General features: G+C 40.8%; 1 protein-coding gene across 1 annotated transcript in view; it reads right to left on the reverse strand.

The window, feature by feature from the left end:
• Prex2 (phosphatidylinositol-3,4,5-trisphosphate dependent Rac exchange factor 2) overlaps window positions 1–21,581 on the reverse strand; it is a 268,825-nt gene that overhangs the window by 126,652 nt on the left and 120,592 nt on the right. Inside the window, exons 14-21 of the mRNA XM_050142087.1 lie at window positions 21,481–21,556; window positions 17,014–17,086; window positions 14,603–14,745; window positions 14,380–14,472; window positions 12,190–12,338; window positions 5,670–5,755; window positions 2,384–2,520; window positions 380–497 (exon numbers count right to left, since the gene is read on the reverse strand). Coding sequence (XP_049998044.1) covers window positions 380–497; window positions 2,384–2,520; window positions 5,670–5,755; window positions 12,190–12,338; window positions 14,380–14,472; window positions 14,603–14,745; window positions 17,014–17,086; window positions 21,481–21,556 — 875 coding nt within the window. The remainder of the gene's footprint in view (window positions 1–379; window positions 498–2,383; window positions 2,521–5,669; window positions 5,756–12,189; window positions 12,339–14,379; window positions 14,473–14,602; window positions 14,746–17,013; window positions 17,087–21,480; window positions 21,557–21,581) is intronic.

The following is a 21,581-nucleotide window of genomic DNA, read 5'->3' on the forward strand; positions in this document are numbered from 1 at the left end:
CCTCCTATGGCTTAACTAGCACACTAGACTGTTGTCCTAAATGGGCTCAATTTCTTCTTCCCTAAAGAGAGTGTCTGGAAACTGATGAGAACATCTAGGAAAATCCTGCAAAGGGGCCTGCTGCAAAGCCTGTGATGCTCAGCTGTAATCCCAGCATTTAGGAGGCAATGGCAGAACATCACATATTCTGGACCAGGCTGGACCGTATAGCAGATGTCAACCACTCTCCATTCCTGCTTCCATGCATGCAATGACAGATAAACTTGAAAATGAGCCACAGCCTGGAAATATAAGACTTGGAAGTACTTGGGAGCAGAGACAGACAGGCACTATGAAAGAGACAAGAGTAAGCACATGAGGGGAAAAAAAAGCAACCCACCTTCTACTTTGCAGTCAAAAGCTTCCCCTGCCTCGTCTCCAGAGGGTTTCAAGTGGGACTTGTGCAGGTCTTCATGAGCACTTTCAAGACTATCATAAACCCACTGTATGGAATCTTGCTGGAAGTGAGGGAAGGAAGAACTCTTAGAGCTAGATACCAGGATGCATATTAATTTCATAACCCTGCTTGAGAAAGAAGCTTGACCATCTAGCTTGTTTATTTTTCTAGCTGAACAGTAATAAGTTTTGAAAAAAAACATCAGAATGGACATCCAAAAACAATTTAATGCTTTGACTGTTTCTAGCTGAAATTACCTTCAGAAGATATACTTTATATATTTGTCCTAAAGATGCATTTTCTAAAATGGGATATTGTTCTCAAATGTCTTACTGAAATATCTCAAGTATATCTTTAAATGAGTTATCAATTATACCTTAAAATAAACAAATGCTAATGGGTAATTACTTGCTGTGCCAATTACCTATAATTATGTACACCATTTTAAGGTCCTAACAGTCACTCTGTTTTAATACATTAATGGTATTATGAATCAAACCAATATGAAAATTGGAAGACAATCTATTTCATACTGAATTTCCAAGTCATGTAACATCCTTTTTACTTAGTTCATAATTCATCCTATATTTTAATTGAAACAGCAGTTCTAATCTTATTTAGAGAAGCAAGACAAATGAAATGATTTCCAAACAAACACTTCAAGGGTTACATGGCTTTAAGGTTTATAAATAAGATGATCAATCAAATTGAGCTGAACTGTTGAAGTATAATATAATGTATCGCACCTGTTTTTCCTTGAATCTGCTCTACAACTATGTTTACTTAGTGTGTGCTGCTTTAAGTCACTAAAATGAGAGCTAATGGTGGTAGATGTTGTAGAATTCAAGAGTGGATACATGCTTAACATTTACAAGGTTCTAGGCTCAAACTCTAGCAACACACACACAAACATGGTAGCTGACTTGATCATTCTTGTATCTGTGAAGAACCACATCCACAGTAACTTCTTTCAGGTCCTTCTTACCCTGACCCTGCCTATGACTCAATTTGTCCAGTGGTTTAGTGGCAAGCATCACCCAGATAGAAGGCTATGGCTGCCAACACTCGCTCCTGGTGTGTTGGTACTATTCACAAAGAAATTTCCTGCAGGAGACCCCCAGACAAGAACTCAGGATAGCTTGGCACACACATCTGGGAGCTATGAAGAGGGGATCTGGGTACCCTGTCAGGGTCCGGCAGAACATAGGTACATCAGCAGCTTCGGAAGACCCACCCCACATTCAACGTTGGAGAAAGACAATGTGGTCCTAAGTCACCTGGCTTCGGGGTCATCTGTTACATGGCAGTGGGTCCCTGACAGTGCATAGCACTCAGTGAATTCACTGTTTCTCTTAATGATTTCCTGATCAAGATTTTTCCAGGGAGATAATTGGGAAAAGGAAAGGAGTAAAAGTTAAGTGAACCAGTTTGTGCACTTAGTAAAATTCTAAGAAAGGAGGAAGGTTTCTTGATTATCTCTGAGGAGCCTGGGGGTGGAGGTCACATTCAATTGTACAGTCCGACAAGTGTTTCCAGAACTGCCGTCATTCAGAATAACCTATGAGACGATGCATCATTTCTCAGCTTCTATTCCACTTCTGACCTTAATAGTGAGCAAAATAAGTCAGCTCTTTCCTTGTGGAGTCGGTGCCTTACAGAACATCAGTCCTAGCTTCAGGACAAGCAGTCACTCGTTCTCCCGGTGTGGGCCCTGTCATAGTCTCCAAAGCAAGAGAACTTAATGACACAGAGTAAGAAAAACACATGACCTACCCCCAGCAAAGGGGTGTCTCTGCCTCTAGTGGACAACCTGAGACTCTAGCCGGCCACTATTTACTTTCACAGTGCTGTGTTTAAATTGGAAAGCAAAAGCTGTTCACATATTAGCCTATGCCATCTCCTAATTATTTCATGGAAGTTTTTTGTTAAATTGAATCTTCTGTGTACCTTCATTGGCCGCCTGAACTTCCGGCAGGCTGTGACGTGTGCGATGACACTGGCGTGTGTCTCTTTGCTGACATTGATTCCGTTGACTTTGATAATACACTGTCCTGGGTGAAGGCCAGCCGCTGCGGCCACAGTACCTTTAAATACAAATGGGGAAAACTGTCAAAATCAAAAGTCAGCAAAAGGATTCACCTGTTTCAGATATAGCACAATGGGAGCAGTTTTGAACATATCAAAGCTCCCTAAAATGTTCCTGATGCATCTGGTTCAGATAACAATGCTCTCTCAGTCTTTCTGGTTCTTCACCCATGATCTTGAGCACAATTAACAAAATATTCCACTGCCTCCATAGAAGAATTTTGAAGGAATATTGCATAGTGACCTTCATATTGCTAATCAGATGTTTCCCTTTCAAAGGTCTCGTCAATCTAACTTTCTAAATACACAGTAAAAAAGTGAAATACCATAAGCATAAACTTTATTTAAAAATCTATAAGTACTAAAATAATGTTATTTTTGTTTTACAAACACCAGCAATTTAATGCACATATAAAAATAAATTCTTTAAAAATCGTACATTTTTTCTGTGTGTACACTGGTGTGCATGTTCACATGACTATACAAAAATGTATGGCTATACATGCATCAGCGTATGTGCTCATGTGTACATGTACACATATGTGTGTGTCAACAACAAACACTTCCTAGATTACCATTCTCTTTTTTTTTTTTTTTGAGTCAGACTTCCCCATCCACCCTAGAGCTAAATTATTAGCTAGGCTGGCTGTCTAGCAAGTCAGCCACTTTATGTGCATAGGTATAGAATCTGTACCCATGTAAACGCAACTATGTATATATGTAAGTAGCATGTCCTAACTGGTGGTATAAAATTTTCCAACCATTGATATTAGTGTCAGAGCAAATTAACACCAATAAATACTATTAATGAATTTTATATACACACATATGTATTATACTAGTGTCCATAAAACTTACCATATAGTAGAAAAGATCTCTATTGCAAGCGATTCACCCATAAGGGAATCATAAACACGCTTTTCAAATTTTTAGACTTAGGAAAACACCTTTTGTCTCTATTTGATCCCTCCTAAGGTCCAGTCATAGAAATGGTTTTCCTGCTCTGAATTGAGTCTTGGGCAAGGAGGGACATTTCTAAGTCAGAAAATCACCTGGCTACCTAAACATACCAGCAGTTCTGTCTGTGTGTAAGCTTAAAGTTAGCAGGGTGGTGGTGGGTGTCAGCTAAGAATTGGGGCAGGGGGAGCAGATGAGACAGACAGAGGCAAGTCACAGAGCGACCCACTTCTCCCAGAAATCCACTGCCTGGTGTGAAGACACTGAAGTCTAGACTTTACATTTAGAGGATGCTGAGGAACATGTGTTGGAGTCTGAGTCTGTCAGTGAGGTGATGAAGAAGTGCATCATGGAAGTCAAGAGTGAGAAGGGAAGAGAGCCAGCAGAGCACAAACTCATACGAAGATGGCTGAGTGCAGGTCATGGCCTAGGAGGGCAAAGACGGTGAGTAAGTCTGAAACACAGCCTCTGTAACTCCGGAAAACCGCTGACTTGATTTGTGGTGTGTTGTTTCCTTTTGGTTTTTGTTTTCCTTAGCTATTCTGAAGAAAGAGCTAAGAGGGTGCTTAGATTGATCCAAGGCTGAACTCTAGTGGCCTGAAGGCAGCAATACTGCCCAGAAGTATTGCAGTGACCTTTTCTTGTAGCAGAACTTGGGGTGGGAGGATATGAAAGGAAAGACACAGAGTCCACCCCCACCCCACCTTTTCTAGTTAAGAAACAAAGTGCATGAACACAGTGGCCACCGGTTCAAAAGACCTTGATGGTGGTCACCGCTATACACATTCAGCTTTGCAGGGACTGTCCCCAAGCATGGGACAAACGTTACAGGTTAATGAAACAGAAGCGCTATGCGACAGCTGGGCATACTTCTGCCCTGCAGTATCGAAGGGCTATTTGCTTTAAATGTCCATCCAATCACTGTGGAAAACTAAGTAAGAAGGTACTTTTTTGAAAGAAGATTTATTTTTTTAAAACACACATTAATTTTGTAATATAAAATTAATTGGTTCTGATGGCAACACCCTTTCACACTGTTTCTCGTCATGTTTGAATGATCCCCATTATGATAGTTTACTTTTTCCAGCCCTGCAAACAGCCAGCTCCCCCCTTACTCCACAAGCGCCAGACGTCTCAGCTCACAGCCGCTCTTCTGGCTCCAGCAGCCAAGCTACTTATTATGTGCAGCACTGGGAAATCTCTACTCCCTTTACTGGTGTCAAGATGAAATAAAAATACATATCATGTGAGCTTTGGGCTTTTTATTTGCCTTCCAAAGAAGTAAAGTAAAATACAAACAGGCTTTGAGTCACTACAATTATTTGATTTAGAATGAATCTCATGGTGAGGTTCATTGCAGACTCAAAGGAAAGAAATTGAAGAAACTATGGCGCAACTGGGTGGCAAGCCCACGGGCCTCCCTACAAAGCCTGAAAACTCACATTTTTAAATTATTGACCAAAATGATAGCATTTATTTGCTGCTAAGGAAGATATAAATAGATAACCTTAAAAATCATCATGAGTTTAAACTGAAGTACACAAAAAATATTTTTGTAACAGTAATAAATATAGTTAAGAATTTGGGGATCCTATGGAATTGTTTGTTTATTCGAGTGTGTGTGTGTGTACATAGCATGTGTATGTAGAGGCCAAAGGCATCTTTCCTTGATCACCTCAGTTTTTGAGCCAGGTCTCTCTTGAACCTGAGATCTGCCATTGGACTATACTAAACAGCCAGCAAGCCAGGGGATTCTCCAGTCTCTCCCTCCCCAGGGCTGGGATTATAGGCAAGTGCTGGAACACAAAAGCCTTTTTTTTTTTTTTTGCATTTTGTTTTTAGTGTGGGTGTTAGAGACCTGAACTCACAACCTCATGTGTATGGGGCATGTATTATGTCACCTACTAAGCCCTCTTCCTGAGCAAAGCCTCACTCTGTCCCAAGCCTGCCTCACTTTTGCAGCATTGGCTTTCCTGAGTGTGGGAAACTCAGATGTGAGCCACCACACCCAGTCTAAGATTTGAGGTTTTACACTTTAGCATATTATTTCCAGAACGCACATTCACTGAGTTACCAGACTGAAAGGAGACAATTCCTGACACCATGGTGATGCACATTTCAGTTGGACTTGGAACAGCCAAAGCACTTGATAGCACAGTTTCCCACATCAGGGGCCCGGGGGATGTCTCACCTCTTCCCACCGCGTGCACCACGGAAGGGCCAAAGCCTCTGATCTGGAAACCCAGCCCGTCTGCAGAATCTGGGATTTTAACTGTCCTAAATGTAACCAGAAAATAAGGTCAGACAACTGTAAACGCCACAATAGGTTCTAACAACAGCCATTTGTACCTGGGCTCTGTCTAGCAATGCATACATCCAGAGTTCTCAGTGAGCAGGAGGAGGGGCGGGAAAAGGAACTGGGACTAGTAGGTAAAATGAGAAAAAATTGTTTAAGAAAGAAAGAAAGAAAGAAAGAAAGAAAGAAAGAAAGAAAGAAAGAAAGAAAGAAAGAAGGAAGGAAGGAAGGAAGGAAGGAAGGAAGGAAGGAAGGAAAGAAAAAAAAAAAGAAAAAAAAAAAAAAAAAGAAAGAAAGGAAGGAAGGAAGGAAGGAAGGAAGGAAGGAAGGAAGGAAGGAAGGAAGGAAGGAAGGAATAGAATTTAACCTTGGGAGAGTCTGACCCTAGAACCTGCCCCTAGAAGAGAGCACTAGTAGTGGCCACTCCGGCTGAGCCAGCTCAGGGCTCTCACAGGATGTAAATGCAATGGTGGGGGTAGGCTCCAGATGAGCCAGCTCAAGGCCCCCCAAACAGGATGTAAAGAACAATAGGTGGTAGTGGGGTGCTCCAGCTACATCAGCTCCAACTGCAGGGACTTCCTCACCAGGGAGCACCAGTGGTGCTTTAACCTCTCCCATACTGGACTTTTTAACTCCTTGGGCATTAAATCTCTTCTGGATATTCCTGAATCTTATTCATCTACTTGTATAAGATTTGGTGATGGAGACTTCTGAGGAAGCGCCCCCCCCCGAAATGTCTACGCTGGGGGAGGTACAGAGAGGAAAACAGAAGAGGAATCCAAGTCTCTATATTGCTCAGGCTGATCCTTGCTCGACAGTATTCATGCTTCCCCTCAGGTTCTAACTGAACCACCCACTGTTCATCTATTATTGTTTCCCAGCTAGAGTCTCCTATTTCAGGGGCCTGAGAAGGGAGACCGCTACTGGGGTCAAGCCCAAGGGAACTGGAAAACTGGAGAATGCCACTGAGCGAGGATCCCTTGGAGAGGGCACTGTCCTTTCCCCGACATAAGGTGTACACAGCATGGAGGCACAAAGTCTTATACAGATGCATCCATGTATCCACAGCAGTGGTGGCGCACGCCTTTAATCCCAGCACTTGGTAGGCAGAGGCAGGCAGATCTCTGTGAGTTCGAAGCCAGCCTGGTCTACAAGAGCGAGTTCCAGGACAGGTTCCAAAGCTACAGAGAAAAAAAAAAAAGGAAAAAATAAAAAGGAAAACAACAGATAATGGAAACAGCTAAACTAGCTAGACTAGCCCTGAGTCCTTATTCTGTACTTGGTAACTGGGTAGACTTGAGTTGGACAATCTCCTTAAATTCTGTTACCAAAAGTGCCACAGAAACTGTTGGAGTTATGACTGTCAGAAACTGATATTGTAGTATGTAGGTGGGGATTAAAGCGGCGAGCGCTTCTATCCTGCCTAGTTTCTGTGGCTGGAATACAAACAAGACCAAAAGCAAGTCAGAGGGGGCATTTATTTCATCTTACAGGTCCCTGTCAGTCACCAAGGGAAGCCATGGCAAAGGCTGAGGCAGGAACCGAAGCAGAGAACACAGAGCAATTCCATGATAGGCTTCCTGCCTGCCTCTACTCTGCTGGCTTCCTTGTGCAAGCCAGACCCTCCTGCCCAGGGCTGGCAGAACTCACGGAGGGCTGGGCCATCCCTCATCGATTAGAAGTCAAGTTTTACATGTCATCACCTCCCAATAATCCAGGATACTAGATTAATCATATGTGAAGTTGACTTCTGCTCTTCAAGATTATTGTACCTTTTAAACAAAATCTGTACACAACACCATGAAATTCATTTTAGGAAAAAAAAGATCCGGAATTCCTCTAACTAAACATGATTAAACTCTAATAAAAGCATGATCTTTGGAGATCATGTTTTTCCAATGGGAAAACTACATTGCCTATTATAATAATTAATAAAATTATACAAGAGGAATGTTCTATTTCTGGTAGAAAATAAGTATGTGAAATTAGCTACTGCAAAGCCTTTCAGAGAAATTCCCTGATGTTATCAAGTGTAAAACACAGCTGGAGTCAAAAGAAAATCCTGTTGTATTTACTGCTCCTATTTTTGTCTTTTCCCTTCAAAACAGGATACAACTTAAATTACAAAATACCAATTTAAGAAACTATGAGTAACCCAACCAAAGCTTCCATACAGCTCTTCCTGAGGCCTCAAACTCTCTGGGCCTGAATCAATGATGCCTCTCTCAGATTGCCTCCGAGGCCTGAGGCAGGGGAAAGCCACTGCTGTTTAAGACAAAATGAATGGATTGGAGAGCTTGAAAATAGCCCTACCTCACGCCACCTCCCATTCCTCTTTATATAAGTGAGAACTAATTACTCGCTCTGGTAAGCATTGCAGGTGATCTGCCTGTACCGCAGTAAAGGTAGCTGGAACTACTTTACTCTCTGACAAGTTACCTGTCCCGTTAGAGCAGAAAATTCATGCAGGAGAAAAACCTGTCACTGCTGTCCTCCAGCTAGTTTATGGAGGAAAATGTCAAGGGAATCAGAAGAAACCGCAAACGGTTGGGAATGCCTTGGTTATGGTTGAATGAGAAGAGTCCTCAACAGACTCCTGTCCTGGGAACTTGACAGATGATGGGGCTTTGAGGAAGAAGAGAGTGGATCTGAGAGATCTGGCCAAACTGATGGTGGGTACCCTGATGGACTCATACTATTCTGAATTACTGGAGGTGAAGGAAGTAGAAGATGGGGCCTAAAAGGAAGACCAGGACCATAGAGATGTGTTGATGGGTGCTGTATCGTCTCCTGACTATTTCCTGCCTTTCCATCTCTCTGTGTCCAGTGTCCCATGAGGTGGAGAAATTTCTTTGCTCCCCGCACACCACCATCGTGTTCTGGCCTAGCACATGGAGCCAAGAATGGTGACCGGAATCCTTGGAAACCATGAGCTGAAACAAAGCCTTCCTACCTTCAGCTGCTCATGTCAGCGATTTGTCACAGAGGGACACGAAAAATGATGAGCTCAGCCTCATCAGGCAGGGACATGTCCGTGAACACATAATAAATAGATCATCATAAGCACTTTGAATATGTCAAAGCTTTCAAATAGCTTCCAGCTCTCTACAGATCAGAAATTTAGAATGAAGGGAAAACCAGCAATCTATGTGGTTGAGATGTTCATTTTCAAACGGAAACATTAAGATGGAAGTACCTTTGTGGTGTCAGCTATAAGCAGATGACTGTAACTGCTATGGCTTGTCAAGGCTAACTGCAGCATCTCTGGGCACAGGCCTGCTCCTCGCAGTCGGGGCTGAGTATCTACCAGCTTTTAACAAGTAGACTGGATTGGGATGCCAGGACACAGACCTCAGTGGGCAAAGCATCTCCTCAACTATGGAGTCATGAGAATTTTACTTTATAAGACATTCTCCTCAATGGAAACCAGTGTAGCTGTCTAAAGAACATATACATGCCAATTAATAGCATGACTTCCAAGATTTCCCACATCAAATGCCCCTCTCGCTTATTTATGCTTTGTCAAATATAGCAATGTGCTGTGTTCCATACTTTCTTCCCGTTCTTATAGTACATAACTTTGTGTGGTTGTTGTGGCTATATTGTCTCTAAAATAGAAAAGATCGTTTCTCTCTTTAGTATATGTGAGTAGTCTATAGGACTCAATATAGGGAGACTATTAGGGCAAAATTTAACATTTCAAATACATTGAAAGAAAACATGAGCATGCAATCTTTTTAAACTGTGTTCACGTAGTTATTCTCTGTGTATGTGTATGTGTGCACATAGGCATGTGTGCCTGCGTGTGTCTGGAGGTCAAAGTATGACTTTCAAGAGTCAGTTCTTTCCATCTACCATGTGGCTTCTGAGGATCGAGCTTAGGCCACCAGGTTTGGCAGCAAGTGCCTTTACATGCTAAGCCACCTGATCTTTGCATGTATGCTGCCTTTTAAAGCTATTTTTGAATACAATACAAAATATTCTCTTGATGCAATGCTGACACCAGTAGTAAGCATTAAACACTTCACCTAGCCTAGACAAACCAGGACTCAGTGTCTTAACAGCTCTACGGCAGAGGAACCTTGTGCCATCGCAGCAAGGAGGACATGGAAATAGGTAACAGGGTAAAGCTGCAAGGCAGGCTTGAACCTCAGGTTCGAGATACTGCACAGCAGCACTTGTGGAAGGGCTGGAAGACACAGGACCAAAACTCTGATGGCTCAGGATTTGCTCCCATCTGTTTATTTCCAATGTCATTGGCTCTGTGCTCTTCCAATTGTTGAGATGTCTATGTAAGCAATAAGTTAGTGTAGGGGTAAACCAAGTGGTCATAGGGCATATCCTATATTCACTAATAATTGTTCTGAATACCCCTGTATTCCTTCCTAAGATGTTTTATTCCTTTTAAACACCCTAAGTGTGTCAGGTGATAGGCTGCTAAGACAGCCTTACCCTAGGCAGGGCTAGATAAAGAGGGAAAAGTCAACTGTAATTTTATGTAGAAAGGAGACACTGCTGTGGTTCTTCGCTGCCCTCTAGTCCAGGGTTTTCTGTGTAAACTGTATTAACATGTTACACTTGTTCTTCAGGCCACTGGGTACATTACATTATGAGCTAAACCATCCATGTCCTTTAATGACTTAGTGTTGTCACAAAGAGACAGACTGGGGAGACTCCAGCCCATTACACTGAACTGAAGACTCATGAAAAGTGTATACATGATATGCCTAGTTATTTCTGAATGTATGTGTACTGGGTAATATTTTACATATTAAAAAATATTTTAGCCTGGCAGTGGTGACACATGCCTTCAATCCCAGCCCTTGGGAGGCAGAGATAAGTGGATTTCTATGAGTTCAAGGCCAACCTGATCTACAGAACAACTTCCAGATCAGGTTCCAAAGCTACAGAGAAAATCTGTCTCAAAAATACAAAATCAAATAAATAAATAGTATTAAAATCAATAAGACTTCATCTTAAAATTAATGAAGTTGCTGGTTACTACTGATACAATTTTTTTGTTTTGATTTTTGTTTTTTTTTTTGTTTTTTTCAGACAAGGTTTCTCTGTAGCTTTGGAGACTGTCCTAGAAATAGCTCTTGTAGATCCACAGAGATCCACCTACCTCTGCCTCCTGAGAGCTGGGATTAAAGGCATGGGCCACCACCACCCAGCTCTACTGATGACAACTTTTAATTAGCAATTCTGACATAGCTCATTCACATGTTCTTTTAAACACTCTACATACATGTTATCTCACCCAGCTAACGCAACAGTTCATGACTAATCTGAGATCATGAACAGAAACAAATTCTAGAAGAAAAGTCAATGAACTACACATACATCAAACGTTTTAACTAAAGAAGTTATGGGTACAGCACAGTACTAGTCTATATGTGTACAACTGTAACATGCATCAGTACTTGGAATACACAGCAATTGATTTCAAAACAGTAGCGGATATTTATGTGTGGTAAGATATGAAGAAAATGTTTTCCTCTAGAGATATCTATACTTTGAATTGTTCACGATAAATATATTGTGATGTTTCAGATATGAGGTTGTTTCCAAAAGACTCATGCGTTGAGGGCGGTCTTAAGATGGCAGCATTCTCTAGAGATGACTGGAATATGAGGGCACTGGTTTCATCTCTTGGCTGACCCATGGGTGAGTTCACAGATGCTGAGCTATTAGAAGTGTGCCCCGTGGGAGGAAGTGGGTCCCTGGAAGGGTGCCTTGGCAGGGTCTATCTTGTCAAGGGGCCATTCCTACGCAGTGTCTCTGCTTTCAGAGCCTCACCGAGTGAACAGTTTCACAACACCATGCCATCTTGTCATGACGGGCTGAAACTCCAGCCACCGTGAGTCAGAATAATCCTCTACCCTTTAAGTTACCTCAGCTATTCCGTCATAGAAATGAAAGATGGACACAGACATTGGTACTTTTCTACTTACATAGATAGATGACAAAGAGATCAACAGAGCTTTGGGTCAGTTTTGTTTTAAAAGAAAGGGTGTCTTACTAAGGTTGGTGTACCTTCTAGATTTGACTTTATGAATATGAGCAGTATATTATAGACTGTGTCTAATCACAACATTTACTACAACCAAGCATGTAGCTCCTTATTCCTGACCTTCAGGTGTTCTATTAGATTAATTTTTACTCAGTCAAACTCAACATAACCCAAAACAACCACACTTGGACAGGAAAAGAAAAACATCATTGCTCCCAACACCAGGCAATTCAGGAGTGAGCACCTATTACAATAGACGACGCAGCTTCCTCTAGCCTCTAAAGACCTGCATTCATTTTGCTGCATTCCTGAATGTTCTACGATGGGGGATCCGGATGATAAATCACTACCTGGTCAGTATCGTTCCTATTTTATTCATCCATGTATCACTGTATCACTTACTCCCTTGGCTTTGTGCTCACGAGGACTCGCAGAGGCTTTTTGCTGTTTAAGCATGATTTCAGAAAGCAATCGACTTCAGAGAAAGGTCTCAGGAAAACCAGGTCACCATTAATAGCAAAGATCTTCTTCCCAACTTCCATGCCGGCCATCTAAGGGAGAAGAATTAGGATGATAATTTAATAAATATTTTAGGTTTTCACAAACTACACCAAGGGGAAGGCTAGCATGTACTGATTTAGACATGCGAACACACATATACAATAACATTTATTCAACTTTATATAACAGAACTATGAATGAAGTAACAGTTATAATAATCTGTGGCATCATTTTGAATGGGATCAAGCAGCTTTGCTGAAATCAGTCTTCCCCTAGCCCTATATATACTCTACCCATCTGCGACTCATTCTTGGTGTTGAAGTAAGACACTTTATTAAAAAAAGAAAAATATTGTTCTTTAACATACAAACTCCAGGTTAATTTACTTTTACATATGTTTTATACATAAGTATATGTATTTAAATATAAATATTGTACATAAATATATATTTATTTACTTTATTCAGAAATTTATGGAACTCAGAAATTTTCAGCCCGTGAATATATGATTATATTGACCACAACCACTAGTCTCTCCAGCCTACATCAGCATGACTGTGCCTACTACAGGGGAATGAAAGGAGTGGCCTGGAATCCAACGGCAGAGATAACCCTAATGCAATATGCCGAAAAAGGACAAGGATGACATCATCCCTGCAGTTGGCCCAGATGTTCTTAACCAGCAGGACTGCACATAAATTCCCTGCTGTTTTGGACTGCAGCTACGACAGAGTAAGATGAAGCTGTGCACTAAGAGCAGCGTCTAAAAAGCCTGGGAAAAGTACCATCTCCTATAGAACTGCTAACCATGGTCACTTGGTGTTCCAGCACACTAACAGAGTACAAATGGACCAAGGTAATATACTTTCACTTGGAGTACTGGATAGAAAGCTTTATCTTGCACATTTTTGTTTAATGGTGAAATAAAAGGCCTTTAGTATTAGCATATACAGAGTACCACTGACTTCAGTAAAGAGATTTAAAATTATATATGGTCTACTTCTGCAGTTCTCACATTTTTATTAAAGACCCAAATCCTGAGGTGCTTGCTTAGGGGTTATTTATCTTACAAGCTAGGCAGCAGGGTAGAGTCTTGAATCCAGAATCCCTGTGGTACAGCAATGGAAAGTAAGCTCCATGAGGACAGAGATGAAAGGAGAAAGTGATGCAGGGGATAGGAGGGAGGAAGGGAGGAGAAAGTTCATATGTGTGTACATGTGTGTGCTTGCATGAGGCAGTCAGAGGGCAAACAAGGTTGTTGATCCTTAAGTGGTATTCACCTTGTCACCTTGTTTCTTGAGACAGGTCTCTCATCGGCCTGGTATTCCCCACGCAGCCTAGGGCAGCTGAACTGTGACACCTGCCTCCACCTCCCAAACATAGGATTACAAGTGCATACAGTACACAATTATTTTATTTTAATATGAGTTTTGGTTCTCAAACTCAGGTCCTTATCTTGTAAAGAAAAACTGTCATTCCAGCTCAGAACAGGGAATTTGGTCTGCTTTCTATATGTCTATGCTCCCAGAATCTAGAATGACACCTAATATATAACCATTATTAAGTGACTATTTCTCATTGAAGATGTCAAGGATAAGAATATGCCACTGTTTAAAAAAACCTAGTGGTGTGAGATAGCACCCGTTAGCATTACTCCAATGAGAGAGTCAAAGTGTTTGCTTTACTGATGGAAATTAGATTCACAGAAAAGACGGAGGAAGAGGAAGATAGCAGACACCACCCTTGGTTGATCAGAATGACTATTGGATATACATAGCAAAGCTCTCCCACCCTATGTAGCCCCCACAGAGTTCCAGGGTGGATTTCACGATTGGGAAAATCCTGAGGTCACAGAGCATGCCACTTGGGGACTCAGCAATTGGGAGCTGTAGATCTCTGGAACGTTACCACCTCCCCACGCCCTCATCACTGAGACACAGTCTCAGCTGCTACAGTCCACCACTATTTGACAGAACACAAGCACATGAACATTCAGAGACACAACCTTCAATAAACACACAAAGTTTGATTTCAGTTTGACACTGTACTGCATGAAGGCAACCTGCTAACAAGCATGCTAATTTACATTACCTCAGCATTAGACCCCTTTTCCACTGACTTTATGATTGGAACTTTATTTTTGTCTTCCAGTCCAAAGCCATAGCTGCCTTCATTGGATTTAATCTGAAATTTAAGACACTAACATTATTGATAAAGAACAAGGAGACCTTTTACAATGAACTAGAGTGGAAGCCTCAGTGTGCTCGCCTGCTAACGGCCACACCCGAAGGCGACTCAAGGCACAGCGGCTTACCAACAGTGACTTCGCGATGACGTTCTCCACAACTTTCAAGTCATGTTTCATCAGCCTGTGTTTCATATTTGATCCTTCCATTTCCTCGTCGGCAAAGAAGCGGAAAAGTAGAGGCTCATCTTTGAATTCGCTTTTCTCAAGGACTGTAAGAAATGGAGAGAGTCAGATAATCTCAGTGAAGTGGGGTCTCGAGCTGGCTTTCCACCCAGCACACCCTCGGGGAATGCCTGCCAGTGATGCACTCGGCTTTAGACTCCCAGGGCACAGTACTGCACAGATACCCCGCAGGTTCCTTTGGTAGCCTACCCTTCCCTGTACATTACTGTTACCTACAGGACTTAGCATTTTAAAGTAAGTGCATTATTCCACTCTTGCATTTCTTAGTCTTCCATTTTCTAAACAGAAAATCTAAATTTTAGAAAGAAATTACAATAACTCCTAAACCCTATGCAATCTAAACCTAAAAACTTATGCGCATTTTCCACTTTCAGAAAACATCGTAAACAAGTTTTTCATGTCGTGCACCTTCACGGGAAACTTCAAGCGGGCTGCATAGTATCTCTGTATGTGTGAGCAATTCCCACTGAGGGGTCACAGTTGGTCCAAAACTTCAAACTAGAAATATGGCTTCTGGGTAAAATGTGATTTTAGTTTCCATAACTTGCTAGCTCTTCTCTGTTTCAAAACAAAATTCTCAAATAACCTTATTTTAAGGTCATTTTTTTCTCTTTATATAAATGTTAATAGTTCCCCACAGTTTCTAGGAATGTTGATCTATGTTTTGCTAGCCTTGTTTATACTACAGATAGATACAGATAATAAGAATGTATATTTAATAAGATCTTGACAGCCACTAGAAATGCTTTAAAAGAGAAACCTGTGTTCCTCATTCTTTGTCATAAGTACCTTGTAGTGTACTTGTTGGGACAAGGTGACTCACAGTAACAGGAAGGCTGTGGTCCCAGGGCACTTAGCTTTGTGATGAATCAGTCCAGGTCTGGGGCCAATTCTGAGTGTGAAAATTAGAAAGTTACCTAAACTCTCTGCATTTTAGTTTTCTCATCTGCAGAATGAGGTGGAAGAATCTTTGTAGCACCCTCACTAAAACTGAAGGACCGCATGTAATCAGGTTGGCACATGCAAACAATCCAAAGAGGCACCTATTCTATTGCTTTGTTTTTACAGAGTTCCAGAAAACAATGTGGGTGTATGGATGATGTCTGAATGGAAGAGCACCTGGTACCATGGTAACAAATGAAGCCATCTCCCACATCATAAAAATTAACACAGCCACAGTGAACAACAGAAAGGAAAAACGCTTTAGACTGAGTTAAGTTTTGCCTCCATGATCTAATTGCTTTCCCGAAGATCACACGCTATTTCCACCAACAGCCTGTCCAAGAAATCCAGGCAGGAGGCTTTGCCACCTTAACTCTTGCTATCACTTAGTATTTCACAAAAAAAAAAAAAAAATGCTTACATCAAATTATTGCCTGCTATTGCTCTTGATTAAAGAGAAAAATAATTTAGGGGTATCAGTCTGATTTGATAGTTTTAATTTCTTAAACTATTTTAATTTCTTCCATCAATAGTTTGCTCTCCAGGGACCGATATTTCTCTATCTTAGCATTCACGGTGATCTAGCCAAAAGGTCATGGGACAGAATTCTCCAAGAAGCACATGATGAGAAAGGATGCTCCCAAAATGACTGTAACTGGTACTCAATACTGTTTTCATACAAGTGTTGATAACCTTCTGAACATAGTTGATAAATGGATGTGAATGCTATAATCAAACATAAACTGAGAAGCACATTGCATTAGTAATCAAACACAGATTGTTTGGGTGCCTGGATTATGTAAGATAGCACAGAGGGAAAAACTCTCATTACTTTGATAGATGGAGAAATTAAAATAAAACACTAATGCGTAGTGATCTGTTTGAAATTATCAAGCAAGAAAGAGAATTTTTAGTAGACAAAAAAAGATCTCACTTATTGCTAGAAATATAGTTCTGTAAGATGATTTTGAGTATTTTTTTTCTATGAACAAAAACATTAGCTATACATTTTCTTATCTAATCATTCCAATATATTCAGACAAGATAATTTATTTATTATAAAATGAATTCAAAGAGATATAAGATTTTTAAAAAGGAAATAAAACTTTGACATCTTGGCATAGCTCTTCCAGAGTCAACACAATCAAGAAAAACTGGTAGATAACAGTCATTTGCCATAGAAATGCCGCCATTAACAAATTCAATTGCAAATGTGGTACCTCATCAGGGACCAATGACAAGACCCAGACATGTTGCCTTGACCTTAGTGGAGCACTGAGATACTTCCAATGTTCCAAGAAGACCCAAAACAATAAAACCCATCTGTGAATTTGCAGGGTACAAGTCCCTACCATGGTGCATAAATCCATTGTCACAGAGTCCGACAGCAAATATCATTGCCTCTTCCCTGGTATGGCAATCACCCTGGTAATGAAAAAATAAATCACCGGACATGTTAATAGGGAACAGGAGGTTTTAAGGACCTGATTTACAGTTTAAGGAACAATCCCACACATTACATAATTGTCCCTAGTCCTTTGCTTTGCGCTTGGGTACTCTATCAAACTGGCTCTCATTTCTATTTTATTTCTGTTATCAACACTCTACTCTGGTGTTTCTTTATCCCTTGTCTAGATTGATATATTTTTTCTGGAGCCATTCTAACATAAGCTGCTGCAGAATTCAGCTGTTCTACACAGGCATTTCATGTTCTAAAGGTTTACAGAGAGATTTTTTAATAATAAAAACTTTAATAATCAAAGCATAAACATTTTGTTGGGCTTTCAAGATCTCTCAGTCTTAGTTTTATTCATCTACAGCTTCACTTTCCAAAGTTTTGAACCTACCCCCTTTCCTTAGTTAGACAGGTTTCCTACAATTGCCTGAACTCATTCCACCTCACCTTCACTGGTGTAATGCTGATACACACAACGTCTTTTACCTGTCTACAGAACACCAAGAGAAACTTGTACCTCTGGCTGCAACAACTGTATCCCTGCTATCCACCAAAGCAAACTGAATATGTACCTGCAAACAGGCATTGTATCTTCAACAATTCATGTATTTAAAAGTTTTATGCATTCGTTTGAAAATTCATATTTATTCATTTCTAAATATCATACCAAGTCCAAGACATCACATGTTAATACTCTCAAAGGAACAATATTTTACTGCCTTCCAACAATTTGAATCTTATGAAGGATTTCGGCATTTATATACTTAAATATCCTTACACAATTTAGTTAAGAGTTTTAATTGGCCTGAACCTCTCAGGGAACTAGATGCATAGAAAAAAAAAAGATTCTGAGCCTGGCTGGAGGACCGATAAGGGCTTCTATGGAAGATGATGCTGGGAATTTTACAGATGATCTAAGATGAGCTCAACTGACCGACACCTTCTTGATGGCAAGAATTATCCTGAACTTGTCCTGATGTTTTATTTCAGTAGCTAAAGTGTTAAGCTTATGCTGAAAGCTTTAGCTGTTTTGATTATTTAAATGTTATATTCCCAAACTAATAAATCATCAAAAAGTGTGTAAATGTAATCTGACATACTGTAGTGAACCTATACCTTTAAAACTCCTTTTGGGTCTACTCATACCTGGAAGGCATTGGAGAAAGGTGCAAAACACTTGTTTGGGTGGGATGAAACAAGGAGTTGTTTAATTAAAAATGCAAATGGTGCCTGCACATGACCCATAAGCAAATCATATGATGCTTTAGAGACATTTGATCATAAGCCACTATAATAAAAATATCAATCTGGAAGCTGAGAATGTATTCAGAAGAGAACAAAAGTCATTGCATTTTTTAATACAGTATCAGTCATTGCAGGCATCTACAGCATCCAATGATGCCTCAAAACAGCATAAGGACTGTGGTACTACAGCCAGCTCTAATGATCCAATACAGCTGTCCAAGTCCAGTGAGGACAGACAAGATGTGCAGAATAAGTCTATCCGAGTCTTGGTAGAAATGGAGCCTTACTTTGTCTCTCTTTCCCCCTAGAGTAAGCACTGTAGCTTATGCCCTTATCATGCCCTTGCTACGTCTTCCTCTCCCAAGGCAGCCTGTGATGCTCTACTTTGGAGCACAGCAATGAGAGCTCAGAATGTCTGCCTTAAATGTATACATTTCACCGTATCAGACTTATGAAGCTGCAGTGACCGATGTAAGATGACATGATGTCCATCCTAGAACAAGGTAAGCAGTTGAGACCACTCCAGTCTAGAAACGGACTGGCATGCCCAGCTCGCCTCACTCAGTTTCAACAGAGCTGGCATCAGATACTGATTGCTTGGGCTAACGTTCGGGGAGATTTCAACAGACACCACAGTGTAGTGATATTTCATTTGTATTTGAATAAATAAAGCCTGACTGAAGATCAGAGAGTAAGACAGCTGCACTGATCAGCTTTACAGTCCAGGCAGTGGTGACACACACCTTTAATCCCAGTAGCCACACTAGTTTGCCATAGAAACAAGGGGGTAATGGCACATGCCTTTAATCTCAGGACTAGAGAGGAATATAAAATGGAAGGAGACAGCTCTCACACACACTCTCATTCTGAGATTCCTGGAGACAGGATTGCCATTTCGGACAGAGGTAAAGGTAAGAGCCAGTAGCTGGGTGTTTTGCTTTTCTGACCTTCAGATTGAACCCCAATTTCTGTCTCTAGATTTCCTTTTATTAATTTTGCCAGATGACAGTGACAAAAGTTACTTTATTTCAGCTTGCTTAGAACTTTCTGAAAGATAACCTATTTTTCTTTAATATTTACCCTTAGAAAATACAAATGTTTCTCCCTGTAAAGTTGGTGGCTGACTTTCTGGGTTAGAATGTAAATGCTGATTTGGCATTAGGTTTTGCTTCAGATGCATTTTCCTTGGTCTTCTCCCATACACCGGGTTGTATGAGTTTGTATTCATTCTAAAACAGTAGAATTCTAGGTGGATTCTCTTCCCGAACAGAAGACACGCCCAGCTGCACATATGACCAGTGCTTTGAACGTGTTAGAAAGAAATTATCACACTGGAGAGCCTGGACATGTGAGTCAGGGTATTATCAAATTCATTATTTGATTACTCTAAGACATTAACTTCTCATGTAAAAGTTTATGCTCAGTGAAATACAAGAACAGGTGGCCTTGAAAAGTTTAGAAATTAACACTAAAACAATAAAAATCATATATATATATATAACTGAGTTTAAATACTTAAAAATGTTGGCATTTTAAGATTAAATATCTAGTTTTATTACCTATTTATACAAGGAAGTAAGGATATTTTTATATGAACAAAAGAATAAGGCTGCTTATGTAACTGACTCAAATATGCGCAATGGTTACACTCAACCAAACCCCCTGCCCCAGGCAGCACGTGCGGTTCAAGGGAGCATCAGCATTTCTTAGTGCCTTGCCTTTGGTAAGCAGAATATAGCCAAGCATTTGTTAGTTGACCTATAATGTAAAAAACTAAGTACGTTTGTATTTGAAAAACTTCTGTGACAGGCATGTTAATCTGTTCTACTTATAAGCAAATCACAATACTTCTCAGCACCAACTGTCAGAGTCAAGATCTTGCGAAGCTGGGCAATAGTAACAGCACCACACTCTGCTCTTTGTAGCCACGAAAGCTTCTATTATCCAAGCCCAGCTGGGATCTAACAGCAAAGACGACATGGGGAAGTAGAATCATTTGAGAGGACTACTGCACAGATACTTTAAAACAAATTAGTAGAAAAGGATGCAAAACCACTTAGTGTCTGAACATAGTTATTATTCATCGATACTCAAATTATGCACGGAGGATTTTGTTTGTGTTTTGATGAAACTCAGCTCATGTGTTAAAAATAGGAACATCTTAATTTTGAAAAGCAAGCCAGCACAAAGGCTATTCAAGAACCCAGGAATCAGATTCAAATCTTAACTCAGCTTTATACTTGCTGTAGGAATGTAGGCAGGGGACATCACAGTGTGTCACCTGAATGTAATCACTAAATTCTTTAAAAATTCCCAATTGGACTTCTTGAAGTTTGCAGGCAAATGGATGGAAATAGAAAACACTATCCTGAGTGAGGTAAGCCAGACCCAAAAAGAGGAACATGGGATGTTCTCACTCATATTTGGTTTCTAGCCATAAATAAAGGACATTGAGCCTACAATTCGGGTTCTTAGAGAAGCTAAAGAAGAAGGAGAACCCAAAGAAAAACATATAGGCATCCTCCTGAATATTAACCTTCATCAGGCGATGAAAGGAGACAGAGACAGAGACCCACATTGGAGCACCGGACTGAAATCTCAAGGTCCAAATCAGGAGCAGAAGGAGAGCGAACATGAGCAAGGAACTCAGGACTGCGAGGGGTGCACCCACACACTGAGACAATGGAGATGCTCTATCGGGAACTCACCAAGGCCAGCTGACCTGGGTCTGAAAAAGCCTGGGTTAAAACCGGTCTCACTGAACATAGCGGACAATGAGGACTACTAAGACATCAAGAACAGTGGCAATGGGTCTTTGATCCTACTGCATGTAGTGGCTTTGTGGGAGCCTAGGCAGTTTGGATGCTCACCTTACGAGACCTGGATGGAGGAGGGTTTTCCTCGGACTTCCCACGGGACGGAGAGCCCTGATTGCTCTTTGGGTTGAAGAGGGAGGGGGAACGTATTGGGGGAGGGGGAGGGAAAGGGGAGGCGGAGGTGGGGAAGAGACTGAAATATTTAATAAATAAATAAAGAAAGAAAAAAAAAATTCCCAATTCACACACTCAAAGTTAAATGGAAAAGAAGGAAGCATAGCAACACCTGTTTGCCTTCTTACCTGTGCAATTAACCAGTCTATCAGTTTGTTAGCCATGACCACAGATTTGTAGGTCCTTAAATGGTAATCTTTATCTCTACAAAGGAAGAATAAAGCAAGAA

Source organism: Alexandromys fortis, unplaced genomic scaffold (assembly GCF_014885135.2).
Source record: "Alexandromys fortis isolate MF-2015 unplaced genomic scaffold, M_Fortis_MF-2015_v1.1 scaffold_41, whole genome shotgun sequence".
Classification (NCBI taxonomy): Eukaryota; Metazoa; Chordata; class Mammalia; order Rodentia; family Cricetidae; genus Alexandromys; species Alexandromys fortis.